Here is a 20,043-nt window from a genome sequence, read left to right as displayed (position 1 = left end):
GCTCTTGCGCAAGTAAATTTACAGTACGGCGTGGTAAGAGGGGGCTCCTTGCGCAAGAGCTACGCTCTCTTTTGATAGGTGTAAGCCCTCTTGCACAGGAGCTCTTGCGCAAGAGGGCAGTGTGGACGCTCAGCGGGATTTCTTGCGCAAGAAAGCCCTATGGCTAAAATGGCCGTCAGAGCTTTCTTGCGCAAGAAAGCGTCCACGCTGCCATGGGCGCTCTTGCGCAGAAGCACAGTTCGCACATGGCAGTGTGGATGTTTTCTTGTGCAATAGTTCTTGCACAAGAACACTTGCGCAAGATGTTCTTGCGCAAGAAGCCGCGAGTGTAGACATAGCCCAAGTGTGGTGCAGCAGTGCCAGGTGTCTCTCAGGTTCCCTGCAGAGTTAACGGCCTCCAGAAATTCTGCTTTTTTAATAAACAAACATTGTTTTAAAACTATATTGACTGAAATGTCAAAATGGATTTAGACTAGGGTAAAGTCAACTCCATGGTCTCCAAAAAGGCTTTATTATGGGGAGTAAAGTATCATGGCACATTTCTGCTGTTTTTGCAGGCTGTGTAAGATTTATTTATCAAGATGTGTTTATTTTATCTTCACTGTTGGCATGCTGTTATTGTCTTAAACAAGATCCACATTTTTTAAAATAGTTTATTAATTATGTAGCTTTTCTTAATTTGTATTTCTTTTCTGCTCTTTTTTTATTATTCTCTGAAAAGTGTTTTGAGATAGGTGACTTACTATACTATATTGACAACTCCTATGTGAGAAACCTATAAAGCCCTGATCTTGCAAACACTTACGTAAAAGTAAGATGTAAGAGTGTAATAGTGTAAGGCTGTGTCTACATTGGCATCCCTTTCCGGAAAAGGGTTGCTAATGAGACACTTCGGAATTGCAAATCCGCGGGGGATTTAAATATCCCCCGCGGCATTTGCATTTACATGGCTGCCGCTTTTTTCCGGCTCGGGGTTTTTGCCGGAGAAAAGCGCCAGTCTAGACGCGATTTTCCGGAAAATAAGCCCTTTTCCGGAGGATCCCTTATTCCTACTTTCAAGTATTTCAAGTATTTGAAAGTAGGAATAAGGGATCCTCCGGAAAAGGGCTTATTTTCTGGAAAATCGCGTCTAGACTGGCGCTTTTCTCCCGCAAAAACCCCGAGACGGAAAAAAGCGGCAGCCATGTAAATGCAAATGCTGCGGGGGATATTTAAATCCCCCGCGGATTTGCAATTCCGAAGTGTCTCATTAGCATCCCTTTTCTGGAAAGGGATGCCAATGTAGACACAGCCTAAATGTTTAACTGACAGGCATCAGCATACCAGTTTCCATTATAGTGACACTCAGGCTCCCAGCCTGGCTCCTGAGCAGTCGGCTGCTGCCTCACACTGTATCAGAGCTTGCAGTGCAGGACAGCGGCCAGCTGTCCAGGAACGGGGCTGGCAACAGGGCGCTAGTGCTTGTAAGCCAGATGCGGTGAACCTGCTCCAGCTGCCAGCCCTGCTCCCAGGTAGCCTGCTGTCACCCTGCACTGCGAACTCAGCAGTATAAAGCTTTTACACAACCCTCGCACGTAAGTAGTCCAATCAATTTCAATAGGACTGGTCATGTGTCAAATTAAGCACGTATTTGTTTTCAAAATCATCTTCTTGCTGAGGCTATTGAATGAAGTTTTAAAGGAAGATAATGATTTCCATAAGAACACTGTGTTGTTGACCCTGTGCAAGAACCATAGTGAATAGAAGATTTTATGTAGGACCAACAAATATTGGATGTGTGACCCGAAAACAGTATTCATGAGAGCAGCTTCATTGTCTTCAGTATGACTGCTTAAGTGAATAAGGATGACAGGATTGGGCGAAAAGCTTACTCTTGCTGGCTCTGCAATGAAAGTTAACTAATAAATATTATTCTCAGGACTGTGCTTACATGATTGGTTACTTATTTATGTTCCAATATAATCAAAATCAACTGTGTTCACTTTAGGACTTCAAGAAATCCCAAGAAAAATCAATAAAAGTTAAAATTAAAAGATATTCTATACAATTAGAGAGTAAAAAATGAAAATAAATGTAATTTTGTAGCTGCTATGAACCAATATTGCACACCCATTAGCATCCTGTTTACAAATTGAAGACCTCATCCTGTGTCACTTATTCCTATGAGTAACCGCAGTGGCTACATCTAGACTGGCATGATTTTCCGCAAATGCTTTTAATGGAAAAGTTTTCCGTTAAAAGCATTTGTGGAAAAGAGCGTCTAGATTGGCACGGACGCTTTTCTGCAAAAGTACTTTTTGCGGAAAAGCGTTCGTGCCAATCTAGACGCGCTTTTGCGCAAAAAAGCCCCGATCGCCATTTTCGCAATCGGGGCTTTTTTGCTCAAAACAAATCTGAGCCGTCTACACTGGCCCTTTTGCGCAAAAGCTTTTGTGCAAAAGGACTTTTGCCCGAACGGGAGCAGCATAGTATTTCTGCAAGAAGTACTGATTTCTTACATGAGATCATCAGTGTTCCTGCAGAAATTCAAGCGGCCAGTGTAGACAGCTGGCAAGTTTTTCCTCAAAAGCAGCTGCTTTTGTGGAAAAACTTGCCAGTCTAGACACAGCGAGTGAGTATTGTGGAGCTACTCACAGAAGTGAGTACAGGTTGAACCTCCCAAATCTGGGACTCTCTGGTCCATCAACATCCATGGTCCAGAAAGAAGGACCACAAATGTTGCTGAACAAGAGAGCCCCGGAAGCAAGGAACATGAGCCAGCTGGGAGTCTCGCAGGTGCTGGGGAGCCCCAGGTGGGCAGGGGTGATCTGGCGGAGAGTGGGGAGTCCAGCCCTGTGGAGCCCTAGGTCGTGAGCCCCTGCCGCAGCTAAAAGGAATCCCTGGTTCTAGATAGGAACTCAGCAGCTGAACTAGTGGTGGGTGCAGGGAATCCCTAGCTGAGAACCCTGGTGGAAATGGGGCCAACGGCGGCTGGGGGTATCCCCGGTGGAAACGGGAATGGAGGCAGCCAGAGGGGGATGCCTTGTAGGAGCAGGGCCAGTGGCAGCCAGAGAGTATCCCCAGCCCTGGGCCGGAACCCCAGCATCAGTGGAGCCAGCAGGAGACCCCATCCCAGCCAGGAACCCAGGCAGAGAGGCGCTACCGGTGACTGGGGGGAATCCCAGCCTGAGGAGGCTGACTCTGGGAGCCCTGGTGTTGGGCCACCAGCGAGGCAGGAAGACCAGGCTCTGTGGACACTCTCAGCCCAGAAAGGAGTCTTGACCTCCCCTTGTCGGGCAAACTCTGTAGTATCTGCATGATTAGGGGCATCAATAGTAAGAATTATAGAATCATAGAATAATAGGACTGGAAGGGACCTCAAGAGGTCATCGAGTCCAGCCCCCCACCCTCAAGGCAGGACCAAGCTCCGTCTACACCATCCCTGACAGATGTCTATCTAACCTGTTCTTAAATATCTCCAGAGAGGGAGATTCCACCACCTCCCTTGGCAATTTATTCCAAGATTTGACCACCCTGACAGTTAGGAATTTTTTCCTAATGTCCAATCTAAACCTCCCCTGCTGCACTTTAAGCCCATTACTCCTTGTCCTGTCCTCAGAAACCAAGAGGAACAAATTTTCTCCTTCCTCCTTGTGACACCCTTTTAGATATTTGAAAACCGCTATCATGTCCCCCCTTAATCTTCTTTTTTCCAAACTAAACAAGCCCAGTTATAATGAGTGAAACACAAATTCACAAAAGTGAGAGGATGTTGATCATGACTACAGTTTCCTCTGTGAAAGATGTGCATGGTACAGTATTTTAACCACAGGACTGAAAACCAGGAACTCCTAACATCTAATCCCAGCTCTTACATTGTTTTGCTTTGTGATTTTAGTGCAGTGTCTCCTAGAAGTCAATAATCCCTTGACTGTTTCAGACCAAGCAAGTGGGGAAGGAAGGTTAGCTGGTTCCAGAGCAGTTTAGAACCGCCTTCTATTTGTATGTTCTAAAGAAGCAGGATTTTTATCACACGTTGGCCCACTAGTGCAGTGTCTTGCCTGTGAAAGTGATACATACCTGATGCTGCAGCAGCAGATTTTCACTACTTTACCAGTAAAGGTACATTCTACAGCAGTGGCATCACACACCCTGTTTTGATTATTGAAAAACTCTTCCCCTCCGACCCCCCCCCCCCATAGCAGCAAAACTTGTTGAGCCAAAAAAAGGAACTGAATAGGGCAGCAAAACTTGGTTGGGGGGGAGGGCTGGGTTGCCTCACACCCCCCCCCCCCCCCCCCGGAATTTCTTCACGCCCCCCGTTTGGGAATCCATGTTCTACAGAATGTTAGAGAGGTATGATTCTTTCCGTATCCTCTCAGACTTGCAGTTTCATTCATGTATGTAATATTCCTGTCCCTCTCTCTTTAAGTACAGGAACAATTAACTTTAGAAACACATATTCCTAAAATATGTTTCCAACCCTCAAGGTAACATTTGATTATGCTTATTATCTTAGCTTTCATATATGAAATAATTATCTAGTCACAGCGACTGATTCTATGACCTATGATAAGGAATTCCAAAGGTTAACTGTACACTATGTGTAGCAATATTTGCCTTTTATTTTGTTCCAACTGTACTGCCCTTTAATACATTGATTATTCTCTTCCAACATTCCAACATTGTGATGGGGCAAAAATAAGGGCCCAGTGATTTTGCTTTCTTAGTTTTGACTTTCTCCTTTGCTGGCTAAATAATCCTACTTCGTGAATGCTTTCTAACCACATCTCTTTTGTATCTGATAAAGATCTTCATAATACAATAGTAAAAAATCCTAAGTTTTTGTAGTCTCTTATCACCTCTGCTGGACCCGTTATCTCATTTATCTGAAGAAGTGGGTTGTGCCCACGAAATCTGATGATACCATCTACATTTTTTTTGTTAGTCTTTAAGGTGCTGCAGAACAAGTTGTTGTTTTTTAAGTTACTATGGCTACCTCTATGAGACTACCCCATCTAGTCTATTTTTTTTCAATCCCTGCACAGATGAAAACAGTAATCGAGACGCTGATCCATCATTGTGTGATGTATTACTCTCTTAGGGTATGTCTACACTACTCCGCTAGTTCGAACTAGCGGGGGTAATGTAGTCATCCGCAGTTGCAAATGAAGCCCGGGATTTGAATTTCCTGGGCTTCATTTGCATGAAGCCGGCCGGCGCCATTTTTAAATGCCGGCTAGTTCGGACCCTGTGCCGCGCGGCTACACGCGGCACGGACTAGCTAGTTCGGATTAGGCTTCTAATTAGAACTAGCTAGTCCGTGCCGCGTGTAGTCGCGCGGCATGGGGTCCGAACTAGCCGGCATTTAAAAATGGCGCCGGCTGGCTTCATGCAAATGAAGCCCGGGAAATTCAAATCCCGGGCTTCATTTGCAACTGCGGATGACTACATTACCCCCGCTAGTTCAAACTAGCGGGTAGTGTAGACATACCCTTAGAGTGCTCATATGAACTATAATAGTCAAGTAGAGGTGCACCATCTGAAGACACCATGAATTTGATTTTGTGTGTGAATTTTCCTGTTCTGTGTTATTTTGGGTCCAAATTCTTAGTAGGACTACAGATATTTGGTAGGGCTGATTGTTATGTTTCTGAGAGTTTGTCACAGATTTGTTTTTACCCTGCCTTTAGACTACTGTGTACCAGTATATTATTATATGTGTCTGATTAATCCCGAGTGTTGACTCTTCAGGGCTGCCAAGAAGTAAACAACAATGCACAGCAAATAGAGTTTCAAGTTGTATGTTTTTTAGATTTTTTTCTCCTCTGTACTCCTCACCTCTGTCTTCACTGGAAGAAATGGAATCTGTGGGATTCTTGGTCTGTGTTCAAATAAGCTTCATTATTTGGTCCAGATTTTGTCAAGATTGATTCTGTGAATTGCTACAAGGGTTCATCTACACAAATTCTGCAGTGGTGCATCTATGCCACAGTAGCACTTCCATGCAGATGCAGTCAGAGTTAGGTTGATTTTTTTTCACACTCTTGAATGACAAAGTTATACTAACCTAATTTCCTAAGTCTTTCTTAATACTAACCTTTGAAGCTTTTTAGAGATACTTACATCTAGCAAGAAAATCCTAAACTTTGAGCATTTGGAACTGCTGTTAATTAAGCAGGACAATTCTGTATCATTATATAACTGCTTGATAATAACAATAGATGTTACTGCCTGTAGAGGCAGATACTTACTGTCTTTCTCATGTCAGTTGTATCTTATTACAAATTTACCTAATTTGTTTTAATTTCAGTTTCTTTTCTGTTCTTGTTATGACAGATTCCTTCTGGCCCAAATTGACCTTTACAATGACTAGGCATTTCTTTTAAAGAATCAAACTTGCTTGTACTATCCCAAATCCTTAACTTCATCTGTATAAGAGTTCAGAGTGAGGTCTTGTCTACTTGATTAGATTGAAATTAGATTAAAACAGATCAGATTAAATCTCCCATTATAATTTCTAACTAATAATTTACCAAGGTTTATGGTGGAGTCTCTCATCGCTAATAATTTTTTAAATCAAGGTTGGCTTCTTTTAATGGTACACTATATTTCTAACATGCGGCGAGCTACTATGGCCTGTATTATTTTAGTCTGGCTAAAATCTAGAAATGATCACAAAAATCCCTTCCATATTTGATAGTCTATGAATAAAATAAGAGAGTAGAAAAGTTTATAACTATTGCTATTAGAAATAGTAATAAGCTAAATTCCTGATCTTGCAAATACTTACACGTGCTAAACTTTATCAATGGCCTTCTTTAAATTGGTGGGTTATTTCACTAATCAGAAGGGAAATAAAGGCATCAAGAACTTTTTAAGGCTCTTTCCTCAAAGCAAACATTTTTATTCACTAAGCAGTCACAGATTTAAAAAAAAAATGAAATGAAAAACATTAGTTAATAATCTCCTGAGACTTTCCTTGCTTCAGCCATCTGGAAGGGAAAGAAACACACCCTTCTGATTAACGCCCCTCTTTGAGATAATTTCTTTTCCTTTTACCCTCTGTGCTGAGCACCGATGTGACCTCCCAGGACCTTCCTTCAGAAGTTTAACTTTTACCTTGAACATTCACCTGGCTGAGTGGCACTGAAGAGAAAACCCTGACTTCAGTTTGCAAAAAGATGTGGGAGGCAGCCTCCCATAGTCTTGAATATTCATGAAAAATGTTACAGCAAATATTTATAAAATCTGAGATGAAGATCCACATGAATGTTGTCTGACTTCTTGAGACTTTACATGAGGTTTTTATTTTCTAATGAGTCAACTTTTTTTGTTGTTTAAGAATTGTACGTTGGGCGGGTTTTGTAATTAGCAGTCACCACAAAGATCTGTAGTTTCTGTTACATGTAAAGTACTAATTTTGGGGGAATAGCTCATTGGGATTGGGTTATGAGTTAAGTGTCCAGAAAAGAGTGGGCAGTATGTGTTCAAAGCCCATGGAGCATATTAGAGCACACACTTGCTCCGCAAAGCCTTGGCTACTGGAGCGGATGACCAGAAACAATAGCCAATCACTACTGACTATGGTGGGTGGCTTTTGCAGTTCTGTTTATTGCATTCTGGCTATCTGAGCTAGGATCACACACATCATTCTTTTTATAATTGGGATCTAAAACTTTCCCTCAAAGGACGAAAGTTTTTCTTTGTGTAATTGAGGGCTGAGGATTGGACATGACACATGGAAACTTAATTAAACTTAAATTAAAATATAGTAAACATACATTTAACCCATGGCCCTAATCTTATTATAACTGAAATGAATAAATGATTGTATCCCTTTTTCACCTGTAACTTTCAGGTAGCTTCTTCATAGCTCATTAGTAAACTTTGGATTGTTTGGGTTTTATCCAGGTCTTAGAAGTCAAGTATCCACATATTTAGAAAAGATGTCATTATTCCAATTGGTAATAGTAATTCTCATGTACCAAAATTCATTAAGTACCCCTGTAAAAATTATTGCCCTCCCCTGCCTTAGTTGATGATGGGGTTCTTTGTTCCTGTCTGTTTTCTTGGGAGTATGTGTGAAGGAGTTAAACCACAATTAGCCTGACCTTTAAATTAAAAGATCATGTGTAGAAACTGGGAATGAGATGTATTACCCTGCGCCTTTGGCATCAAAGGGTAGGAATCATTTAATGTCCTTGTCTACAGCAGCTATTCTGGGGGAATCTCTCACCACTGGGTCCAATAGCGGGAGAGTTACAAGGCATGGCTGTTTTTTACCATGTTATCTAGACCTGATCTGTGACAGTCTAGGCAACATGGAGATAAAAGAACCTGCATCAGGTCTATACTATTATTTTTTATCTCTTTTACAGTAGTATCAAGGGAATTGGCTGGCTGTGGAATTTGAACTAACTTTTCACCCCTATGTGTGATCCCTCTCTGTCAGAGTTAAATTATGTTCTCAAGAAACTTGCACTTCTGCCATTTCTATACCTGTTTTGTAGATAAACAAAATTTATACTAGTCTCAGAGGAGTAGCTGTGTTAGTCTGTAACTTTAAAAACAACAAACAGTCCTGTGGCACCTTAGAGACTAAAAAATGTATTCTATCATGAACTTTTGTGAAGTGGGTTTTAGCCATGAAAGCTCATGAGGTAATATATTTGTTAGTTTCTAAGGTGCCACAGGACTGCAATTTATACCAGTATAATTATTTCAGTTGGGGCAAGGGGTGTTATAAATAAATATACCAGTACAAAATCTACGTGTATACCAGGCCCTAGGTTATATACCAACAGTAAAAAAAATAGTGTAGACAAGCCCTTAGTCTCTAGGGCATAGGTTCTCAAACTTTTCTTATTGCATATCCCCTTCTAGATCTACTAGCTGTTCATGTCCCCCTACCCTTCTCATCACTGAGAAGCCTATGTTCTTAATACTTGCTATCTTCAGCCACCTGCACATATTTCACTGTAATGTACAGATGCATAGTGCAACTGTGAAAAATAACATTAAGTTCACATCTCAGTTAAACTGGATACAGTAATTCCTCATTTAACATGGTAGATACATTTCAGAAAATGATTGTGCTAAGTGAAAATGTGTTATGTGGGGTCAATTTTCCCATTGAAGGAGTGATGAGTTAGTAGAGGAGTTTTGCTGCACTAAACACCCTCATTTCCTATCAGTCTGTTGTTTTTCTTCCTCCAGCTCTTATATTTGCTAAGGTTAATCCCTTTGTGAAGGAAACATCTTAAATAAAAGGACACAGGACAATTTCTGAAAACAAAGTGCTGAGCACCTTGAACAAAGGGGTAGGGGACTCCAGGAGCATGTAGGCTGAAAGACCAATCCTGCTGTCCTCCATTAGGCACAACTCAGTGAGGCCAAGGAGAATTCTGATTGTGTAAGAATAACAGGATCTAGCCCTGAATTACCTTTTCACCTCTCAGAGCAGTCCCTTGAGGCCTGGGTTGAGGCAATTTGTTGGGGGAAGGACACTATCTGGGAAGCGCTGCAGCTTTTTCTCTGGATAAATTATTGTCAGTGTTGGAAATTGAAGTCCTTGGTCTGAAACGCTGAATTCACCTAGGAACAGATGAGGCTAGAATAAAACAGAGAGGAAATTCACTTTAGTCAAGAGTGAATTTTTAATATATATCTATTTTAATATCTAATGTTACTTTTGAAAATAATGTGTGCTGAAATGCCAGGGGGAGAAGTCCTTTATCCCTGAGAAATGTTCTCTGCAGCCATTTATGAAGCAAAATTGAGTTCTGAATATATTTCATTATAGAAACCAATACAAACTGATGGTAATAATGGCTTCAGCCACCCATCCCTGGCCAACAGGGTATGTAAGCCTGGTCTGTAAAGATCTGTCCTGTATCTTCAGTTACTCCACTGTTTTTCAGTAACCAAACAAGATACATAGTAAAATAAATAATCTGCTTTGCCCTCAACGAAAGGCTTCCAGACTCCATTTTTTTACCTCGTGACATTTAATGTTACGAGGTAAAATGTAATGTCAGTGCCCAGGACAGTCTTGGGAGAATAGAAGAGCAGTTAGATAGCAAGAAATGGATAAATGGTGTGTAAATTTGATTGCTTAGTTGACATTTGGGAGAGAGTGTCCTAATGCTGATATGTGTGTAGTTAGCCACCGTGCACAGCTTTTTTTTTAATGTCTTTCATTTCAAATTCCTGTGTACCAAAGGTCAGTAATGTAACGAATGCCTCTTTCCTTCAGCATGTGATGTGCTGTTCATATATTGGATTTTGCCGTTTTAGCAAAGATAAATATAAACTTCATTAACTAGAGGAAAAAAATGTATAAATCTTCAGAGGTATGCAAAGGTCTTACAGCCCTCCATTGCTATTGGCTTTATTAGGAGTCAGGGTGAATAAAAATCAATGATTTAAAAAAAAAAGGATTTTTAAAAATTTAAATCGGGTTTTTAGATAAAATGCTTGTTGAGGAAAAACCCTATGTAAAGAGAGTTTTAATTAAGGTACACCATAGCTCAAAGATATCTCATCATGGAAAAGGGATGATAAATTCTAATTCTCATTCATGTAATGTTTTTAAGAAAAGTTTTGTAAATGAGTTCCAATAGTTCATGGATTAGGAACCTAATAGTATGGGGCTCCAGAGGCTTCTGTATAAATTATTTAGGTTAATCTTTCTATCTACCCAGTGGGATTCAGTGCTCAGTCTAGAAGATGCCATCAGAGATGCTTAGTTTTACAGTTCTCAGACTGTGGATTTGTGTTTCCAGATATGTGTTGCCAGCTGCTCTTTCAAGTGTCAGTCTCTTAATTGCGAAGGAGAGCCAGGAACGCTAAAAAAGCAGCTGGAAACCAGGAGGAGTCAACCTCAAAGAATCAGGAACCTCTTTCAAGGATTGGAGTGCCTAGCCACCAATGAGAGAGGAATGTTCTGGGGGAAAAGGGATGCAGCTGGCTAGTGCAAGAGAAGAGCAGAGGGAGAGAGTAGGAAGGGGAGATAATGTGAAGAGCAAAAAGCAAAAGAGTGTGATTAACCTTCCTAAAGGACAAAACACTTAGTTATAAACAGATTGAAAGTATTTTCCTAATATCCTTTTTCTATGTCATCAATTCCATTAGTTGGCAAAGTGAGTTGTATTATGGCTGTGCATGTGTCCATAAGGCAATTTCACTATTAAGATGAGACTTCAGGGGGTAGCCAAATTAGTCTGTTACAGGAAAAAAAACAACAAATGGTCTGGTAGCACTTTATAGCCCACTTCTTCAGATGACCGGAGTTATGAGTTTGGGATGTGTACACCCAAAATAAATAGGAGAGGGGAAGGGGCTCCCTCCCTTTTTCTTCCCTACCCCCTCCCCTTCCCCTCTCCTATTTATTTTGGGATGTGTACACATCCCAAACTCATAACTCTGGTCATCTGAAGAAGTGGGCTGTGCCCACAAAAGCTCATGATACCATCTACATGTTTTGTTAGTCTATAAAGTGCTACCAGACCATTTGAGAACATAAGAACGGCCGTACTGGGTCAGACCAAAGGTCCATCTAGCCCAGTATCCTGTCTACCGACAGTGGCCAGCACCAGGTGCCCCAGAGAGGGTGGACCGAAGACAATGATCAAGCGATTTGTCTCCTGCCATCCCTCTCCAGCCTCTGACAAACAGAGGCCAAGGACACCATTTCTATCCCCTGGCTAATAGTCTTTTATGGACCTAACCTCCATGAATTTATCCAGCTTCTCTTTAAACTCTATTATAGTCCTAGCCTTCACAGCCTCCTCTGGCAAGGAGTTCCACAGGTTGACAACACGCTGTGTGAAGAAGAACTTCCTTTTATTAGTTTTAAACCTGCTACCCATTAATTTCATTTGGTGTCCTCTAGTTCTTCTATTATGGGAACTAATAAATAACTTTTCTTTATCAGCCCTCTCCACGCCACTCATGATTTTATAGACCTCTATCATATCCCGCCTCAGTCTCCTCTTTTCTAAACTGAAAAGTCCCAGTTGCTTTAACCTCTCCTTATATGGGACCCGTTCCAAACCCCTAATCATTTTAGTTGCCCTTTTCTGAACCCTTTCCAAGGCCAAAATATCTTTTTTGAGGTGAGGAGACCACATCTGTACACAGTATTCAAGATGTGGGCGTACCATAGTTTTATACAGGGGCAGTAAGATGTTCTGGGTCTTATTTTCTATCCCTTTCCTAATAATTCCTAGCATCCTATTTGCCTTTTTGACCGCCGCTGCACTCTGTGTGGAAGTTTTCAGAGAACTGTCCACGATAACTCCAAGATCTCTTTGCTGATTTATCGTAGCCAAATTAGCCCCCATCATACTGTACGTATAGTTGGGGTTATTTTTCCCGATGTGCATTACTTTACACTTATCCACATTAAATTCCATTTGCCATTTTGTTGCCCAATCACTCAGTTTGGTGAGATCTTCTTGGAGTCCCTCACAGTCTGCTTCTGTCTTGACTATCCTAAACAGTTTGGTATCATCTGTAAACTTTACTATGTCACTGCTTACCCCTTTCTCCAGATCATTTATGAATAAGTTGAAAAGGATTGGTCCCAGGACTGACCCTTGGGGTACACCACTAGTTACCCCTCTCCAATCTGAAAATTTACCATTTATTCCTACCCTTTGTTTCCTGTCTTTTAACCAGTTCTCAATCCAAGAATGGACCTTCCCTCTTATCCCATGGCCATGTAATTTACACAAGAGCCTTTGGTGAGGGACCTTGTCAAAGGCTTTCTGAAAATCCAAGTATACTATATCTACTGGATCCCCCTTGTCTGCATGTTTGTTAACCCCTTCAAAGAACTCTAATAGATTAGTAAGACAGGATTTCCCTTTACAGAAACCATGGTGACTTTTGTCCAACAAATTATGTTCTTCTACATGCTTCACAATTTTATTCTTTACTATTGTTTCAACTAATTTGCCCGGTACTGAAGTTAGACTTACTGGTCTGTAATTGCCAGGATTGCCTCTAGAGCCCTTTTTAAATATTGGTGTCACGTTGGCTACCTTCCAGTCATTAGGTTCGGAAGCCGATTTAAAGGATAGGTTACAAACCACAGATAATAGCTCAGCAATTTCCCATTTAAGTTCTTTTAGAACCCTTGGATGAATGCCATCTGGTCCCGGAGATGTGTTAACATTAAGTTTTTCTATTTGTTCCAAAACCTCCTCTAATGACACTTCAATCCGGGACAGTTCCTCAGATTCATCACCCACAAAGGACGGTGCAGATTCAGGAATCTCCCCAACGTCCTCAGCCGTGAAGACTGAAGCAAAGAAATCATTTAGTTTCTCCGCAATGGCTTTATCGTCCTTGATTGCTCCTTTTATAGCTCGATCATCTAGGGGACTGTCACGGGGTACGCCCCCGTCAAGGGGCTCGGCCCCCCCCTACCGGGCCGGTACAGCCCCCAAAGTCCCAACGCCAAGGTCCCGGCCCTTCTCTCAGGGCATATACGGTACTACGGTCCCAATGCTAAAGTCCCGGCCCTTCTATCAGGGCATATACGGTACTACAGTCACAATGCAAAAGTCCAGGCCCCTCTATCAGGGCCAATACGGCAGGACAGTCCCAATGCAAAAGTCCAGGCCCTTCTATCAGGGCCAATACGGTAGTAGAGGCCTAGCCGCTCCGAGAAGCCTCTCCTGGCCCGGGGTTTGTTTGTCCAGGGAAGGGGAAAATGGGTGGTAGGGGGACCCGGGCCCTCCCTCTCCACCGGGTCCCAGCCCAGGGCCCTTTAGGCAGGGTCTATGGCTCCTGCCGGCTCGGCGGGGGATCCGGCCGATACACGCCGAGCCAAATCTTGTTTTCCTTGCCCTGGGCTGCTTCCTACCACGCCCTGGTTCCCCCCGGGCCCCTTCACCTCTCAGGCAGTACCTGTCGGGGTTGGGGGCGCGCTCCTGCCGCCCTGGGTCAGCAGCTGCGTCCTCCGTGTCAGGGTCCGGCGACTCTGGACCCAGCGGCTGCAAGAATACTGGTCCAGCCTCGGCTCCTCCTTCACCCAGGGGCCTCCCTGCCTGCCGGGCTCCTTCGGCCTTTATACCCGGCCGCTGTTGGGAGCATGCCCAGCAGGGTCGGAGGGGCGGGGCCTTCTCTGCCAGCTGGGCCTGGGCTATCCCCTGCTCATCAGTGCGGGGCCTGTCCGCCCCGTCACAGGGACCCACAGGCTTTTAAGCAGGCCACAGGCTTTCATGTACTTAAAAAACATTTTGTTATTTCTTTTTGAGCTTTTGGCTAGCTGTTCCTCAAAATCTTTTTTTGCTTTTCTTATTACATGTTTACACTTGATTTGACAGTGTTTATGTTCCTTTCTATTTATCTCACTAGGATTGGACTTCCACTTCTTAAAAGATACCTTTTTGTCCCTCACTGCTTCTTTTACATGGTGGTTAAGCCACGGTGACTCTTTTTTAGGTCTCTTGCTATGTTTTTTAATGTGGGGTATACATTTAAGTTGGGCCTCTATTATGGTGTCTTTAAAAAGTTTCCATGCAGCTTTCAGGGATTTGGCTCTAGTCACTGTGCCTTTTAATTTCTGTTTAACTAACCTCCTCATTTTTGCGTAATTCCCCTTTTTGAAATTAAATGCCAGGGTGCTCGACTGCTGAGGTGTTCTTCCCACCACAGGAATGTTGAATGTTATTATATTATGGTCACTATTCCCAAGCGGTCCTGTAACGGTTATATCCTGGACCTGATCCTGCACTCCACTCAGGACTAAATCGAGAATTGCCTCTCCCCTTGTGGGTTCCTGCACTAGCTGCTCCAAGAAGCAGTCATTTAAGCCATTGAGAAATTTTATCTCTGCTTCTCTTCCTGAGATGACATGTATCCAGTCAATATGGGGGTAATTAAAATCCCCCATTATTATAGAGTTCTCTATTTTGGTAGCCTCTCTAATCTCCCTCAGCATTTCTATGTCAGTATCGCTGTCCAGGTCAGGTGGTCGGTAATATATCCCTACTGCTAATTTCTTATTATTGGAGCATGGAATTTCTATCCATAGCGATTCTATGGAACATGTTGATTCACTTAATATTTTTATTTCATTTGATTCTACATTATCTTTCACATACAGTGCCACTCCGCCACCCACCCGGCCTGCTCTATCCTTTCTATATATTTTATTTGTTTTTTTTTATTATGATCAGGTCCATGTAGGACAGTTTTTTTAGAGCCATGGCTTAGGGAATAAAGATTACATTCTGTAGCATTAGTCTAGTAGCGCAGTAGTACAGGAGAGAGTCTCCTTCAGCCCAACAGGAAATCTAATTTGATCATTTCTAACCACTTGGATGTTTTGTTTTTGTTTTGTATCCACAGCTTGCTCCATCCCTTCCATTGCAAGAAGATTTTGTTTACCACTGGAAAGCAATTACCCATTATTACATAGAAACCTCAGGTAAGTGGGGTTTTTTGTGGGGGGGGGGGGGTTAAATCTTCACTATCGAAAGAGGCAAACTACCACTACCTCAGTGTTGTTTAAAAGGGAAGATTGGGAAATAGCTAAACTGTTTGCATTAAGCAAGTTCTTCTTTGTTTTTCCAAACTAACAAAAAACAGTTGTTTTAAAATATCCTTTATCTTTGATGTACCCTTGACAAAGTACCTTGGTAGACACAGGGTGAACAACAGTGGATGTAATGCCTTATTTTCTGTGCACCATGTTGAGAATTTTACCTTTTAATGTCATACCTAATTTCTGACTTCACCTTTTTGGTTCACATTAAACAGACATCTGCATGACCTTTCTCATTTCTGTTGCATTGCCTGTTTTCCTTTCCTTTCTCAGGTTTTACCATAAACCTTCATAAAATAACTTTGCCATCATATACACATGAATAAACATTTCTGAAGTGAGCCATGCTTAATGTAGATCACATTTCCACTGTTCCTACACTTGTTTAAAACAAATACATAAATAATTATCCTTTTAATCATTGCTCCAAGTCGGTTGTCCTTAAAGACAAATATTACCATGCCCTATGTACTTTTATCTTTGCATACCAATTGGAGTGGCTATTAAATGTTGTGTTCACATCCTCAGGACTTCTGATTTCTTGTTTAAATCCCTGTGTACTGTTAAGAGCTGAAACTTGAGACCTCTGGCCTTGGACATGCTTTGTGGTGCTACCTAGGATGAAACTGACAAGACGTTATGTAGAAACTGACACATAAGCATGTGTGGTGCAAAATAAAAAGAAATTAATCTTTGGCTGCTGTAATAAGTATTTATCTGCAAAAAAACAAGCTTCCATTCTTGCTTCTGCCTTTCCCCAAATGAAAATCTGCAAAAAGATCTTGAAAACAATGCATATGGAATGATACCTTTGAAGTCAGCGGGAAGTTTACCTTTGACTTTAATGGGAGCAGCTAATTGGTGTCAAGAGAGAGAACTGAAATCGCTGAAATGTGGCAATTTTTTTCTGTGACCTTGTTTCCTTTTGCATTCAGATAACCATTATTTTTAGATTATTGCATAAGAAGAAATGACTAATTCCACAGTGTAGATTGTCCAATTAAAATATGGCAAATAAAAATGTATTTCTAATTTCCTAGGAACACATAAGTGACATGCAGCCTTTTGGGCTAATGCCTGTTCTCAGTTACTTTGGTGCAAATTCAAAGTAACTCCATGTCCATCAGTGTAACTAACATCAGAATTTGTCTCCTTTCTAGATATAGATCTATGAGCTGAATTGTACTCTGAAATTTGAGTTAAACTATACACAGTTTTTACCAAAATGATGTAACAATCATACTTAAGAATTTTTTTTAATGAACTGAGCTGGAAATTTGTGTATACATTTTTTGTAAAGTTATTTTTTTTTTAATAAAAGAGAAGCTTTTCTCACACATTTTTGAAGGAATTGATCAAGTGTAAAAGAAGTAGATTCTAGTTGCTCTCCCTGGATTCCACTCTTGGATTGTTTTTGGGCCATCTGGCTAATGATTGTGTCAGAAATGTAGTATTCCGCACTTTTTCACATGAAAATCAAACTTCTCTATAATGTGTATAGTATATTACACTTTCAAAAGGGACCAGTAATTCTTGGTGTCCAATTTGAGGTTCCTTAAAGAGACATGATTTTCAGAGGCATGTGCTCAGCTCTTCAGAAAAATCAGGCCTAGGATGTCTCAAATTAGGCACCCACAATTTTTATTTCCCTTCTGAAAATTTGGACCAGCATATTTCTGTAGATGTAAAAATCCAGTTTAGTTTCAGCTTATTGACAATTTTTTCAGAAGGTTATTTATAGTTTTTTAGAATAGTTAATATAGTGGCTATATTTTAAACAAAAAGTTTATAACTGAACTTGATGGAAAATGCAAATTATGGGTTTTTTTCATCATTTTAATAGAATATTTTTATTTAGATGACAAAGCTCCTGTGACTGATACCAACATTCCTTCTCACCTGGAGCAGATGTTGGATATCCTAGTTCAAGAGGAAAATGAGAGGGAGTCGGGAGAGACAGGGCCTTGTATGGAATATTTGCTACATCACAAGATCTTGGAGACATTGTACACTCTAGGGAAAGCTGATGTAAGTATATCTTAGGCAGTATGCAACAGGTATTCATCTTTTGAGGTACAGGCAGTCCCCGGGTTACGTACAAGATAGGGACTGTAGGTTTGTTCTTAAGTTGAATCTGTATGTAAGTCGGAACTGGCGTCCAGATTCAGCCACTGCTGAAACTGACCAGCGGCTGACTACAGGAAGCCCGAGGCAGAGTTGCTCTTCCCCGGGCTTCCTGGAATCAGCCGCTGATCAGTTTCAACAGGCTGAATCTGGACGCCAGTTCCAACTTACATACAGATTCAACTTAAGAACCCCAGGCGTCCTGATTCAGCTGCTGCTGAAACTGACCAGCAGCGGCTGACTTGGGGACGCCTGGGGCAGAGCAGCTGGGGTGCTGTCGGGTTGGTCCAGTAGTGCCGAGGAGCGGCACTGCGGGACCAACCGGCAGCGCCCCAGCTGCTCTACCACAGGCGTCCGGAGAAAAGCCTGGTCTTCTGGGGAGGTGGGGGGACACAGTAGCTGCGCCTCCCCCCCAGCAGACCAGGGAGATGTGTGCGGCAGGACCAAGATGCGCCGCGGTCCCGCTGCCTGGGTCCTCTGCGGCTTGGGTCCCCGTCTCCCTGGTCTGCTGGGGGGAGCTGCAGAAGAAATTCAAATTACCCTCCATAAAACCGTCTTTCAGGCATCGTGCTCTATAGATAACTTAATAAAGCTGAGAGGAATATACACGAGATCCCATATGGCATCTCAAGTCCACTTTGCTATGCTCCAGTGGTAGGACTAGAGCGAGAATGAGGGGCTCCAAGAATCCTGGCTGGTGGAGTAGCCCCTTTGGAGATGTGGCACGAGATACACCAGCTGACTGCTTTGATTTGTGCCTGACTAGTTTGATACCTGAGAGCCCCCACAGCTGGGAGGGTGGGGTGGGCAAAAAGATCGTGAAAAGCTGCCTGTGCTTAGACTGCATCTTGAGTCCTGCTCTGCTGTACTTGGCAGCTTGACCCTATATATCTGAAAGTCTTTTCAACTTCCTGAAGTTCAGAGTCACATGGGACCAATATTTATTTCAGCTGTAGAGACCTGGATGGCTCAGGACTAGCTGTTAGATTGTGATAACACATAATTAGCACTTCCTGTAAAAGATGAAACTGTGGAAGCATTAATTAAAGTAGACACCTCAGAGCCTTTCACACTTATGTCGGGTACAAATCCAGCCCAGGTCAGTAGTGACCAATAGGTGCTAAGTTTTCACAGCTTGTTTGGTCTGAGTGAAATGTGTTTGGGATCTCAGTCCATTTTCCGGTAACAGGAAATGTCCTCAAAAACTGCCACTGCCTTGGTTGGTGCCCTTCTTGGCAGCTTTCTCTGTTGAAAGGCCAAGGGTTGAATGGACACAGAGACTCAATTTTCCTTTCATCCCGGATGGTAGTGTCTTCATGTCATAGTAGAAGTCCATCCATTGGGCAGCGTAAGACAGCTTGTTCTGAGGATAAACAGATCACTTTGTTTTCCACGGTTCCAGGGTTGTCAGTCTTGCACCTTTCACACATTCGGTTGATGTTTTCGGTCTTGTCTGGCTGGTTCTTACAGCTATAGATTGTTGTTCCCCAGGCTCAGAGAAACTGAAAACCATCTCTTCATTTGGGGACCACCTTTCTCCCAGTATTCCTATCAGTGTGTCAGCTATCTCGCGGCTTGGTTAATGGGGTGCCATAATGTGGCTACAGTATATACAGGCAGTCCCCGACTTACGTCGGATCCCTAGATACGAACGGGGTGAGGCAACTCCCGCACATGCGCAGCAGCATTCCCGGGGCTCGCTCACCTGGGTCCTAGGATCCTTCTCCTCGTCGGGCCGGCTCCGACTGGGGTCCCGCAGAGCTGCCGGGCAGAGGAAAAGTGCCCCCCCACCCCCCTGCCAGCAACAGGCTGCCCCCTCCCCTGAGCAACAGGCTGCCGAACAGACAAAAGCAGCCTCTCTGCCCCTCCTCCCCTCTATACATGCCGGGCTCCCGGAGCGCAGCAGCGTCCCTGGGGCTCGCTCACCTGGGTCCTAGAATCCACCTCCTCCTCCTCTTCGGCCGGCTCCAACTGGCCTCTGCCTGCAGCAGCTGGCCACAGGGACAGGGATCCCGCAGAGCTGCCGGGCAGAGGAAAAGTGCCTCCCCACGCCCGCTGCTCCCCCCCCCCCGCGGCCTCGCATCCTGCATGCCTCCCGCTTCCCCCCCTGCCAGCAACAGGCTGCCCCCTTCCCTGAGCAACAGGCTGCCAAACAGCAGACAAAAGCAGCCTCTCCGCCCCTCCTCCCCCTATACATGCTGGGCTCCCTGGGCAAACAAAGACTCCACCAAAACAAAGAAAGTGCTGGCCTCATTGTGTTAGCAAAAAAAGGACCCTCCTCCTAGAACCCTGGGTGGTGTGTGGAAATAAAGCTATTAGCTCAAAGCATGGTGCAGAGCTGTTTGGTATTTGATGAGTTACTCCTTTAGTCCTGAGTT

At 43.0% G+C, this 20,043-nt stretch overlaps 1 protein-coding gene across 2 annotated transcripts in view; it reads left to right on the top strand.

The window, feature by feature from the left end:
- FHIP2A (FHF complex subunit HOOK interacting protein 2A) overlaps positions 1 to 20,043 on the top strand; it is a 59,786-nt gene that overhangs the window by 1,122 nt on the left and 38,621 nt on the right. The window contains exons 1-3 of one of the 2 annotated variants that reach the window (XM_075935414.2): positions 12,115 to 13,677; positions 15,346 to 15,424; positions 17,400 to 17,569. In XM_075935414.2, coding sequence (XP_075791529.2) covers positions 13,132 to 13,677; positions 15,346 to 15,424; positions 17,400 to 17,569 — 795 coding nt within the window. In that variant the 5' untranslated portion in view covers positions 12,115 to 13,131. Of the gene's footprint in view, positions 1 to 12,114; positions 13,678 to 15,345; positions 15,425 to 17,399; positions 17,570 to 20,043 lie in introns of those variants that run through there. The other variant, XM_075935415.2, reaches the window with a different exon arrangement.

Source organism: Pelodiscus sinensis, chromosome 8 (genome assembly GCF_052426305.1).
Source record: "Pelodiscus sinensis isolate ZL-2025 chromosome 8, ASM5242630v1, whole genome shotgun sequence".
Classification (NCBI taxonomy): Eukaryota; Metazoa; Chordata; order Testudines; family Trionychidae; genus Pelodiscus; species Pelodiscus sinensis.
Note: the sequence above shows the minus strand (reverse complement) of the source record. Positions and strands in the feature narration are given on the sequence as shown.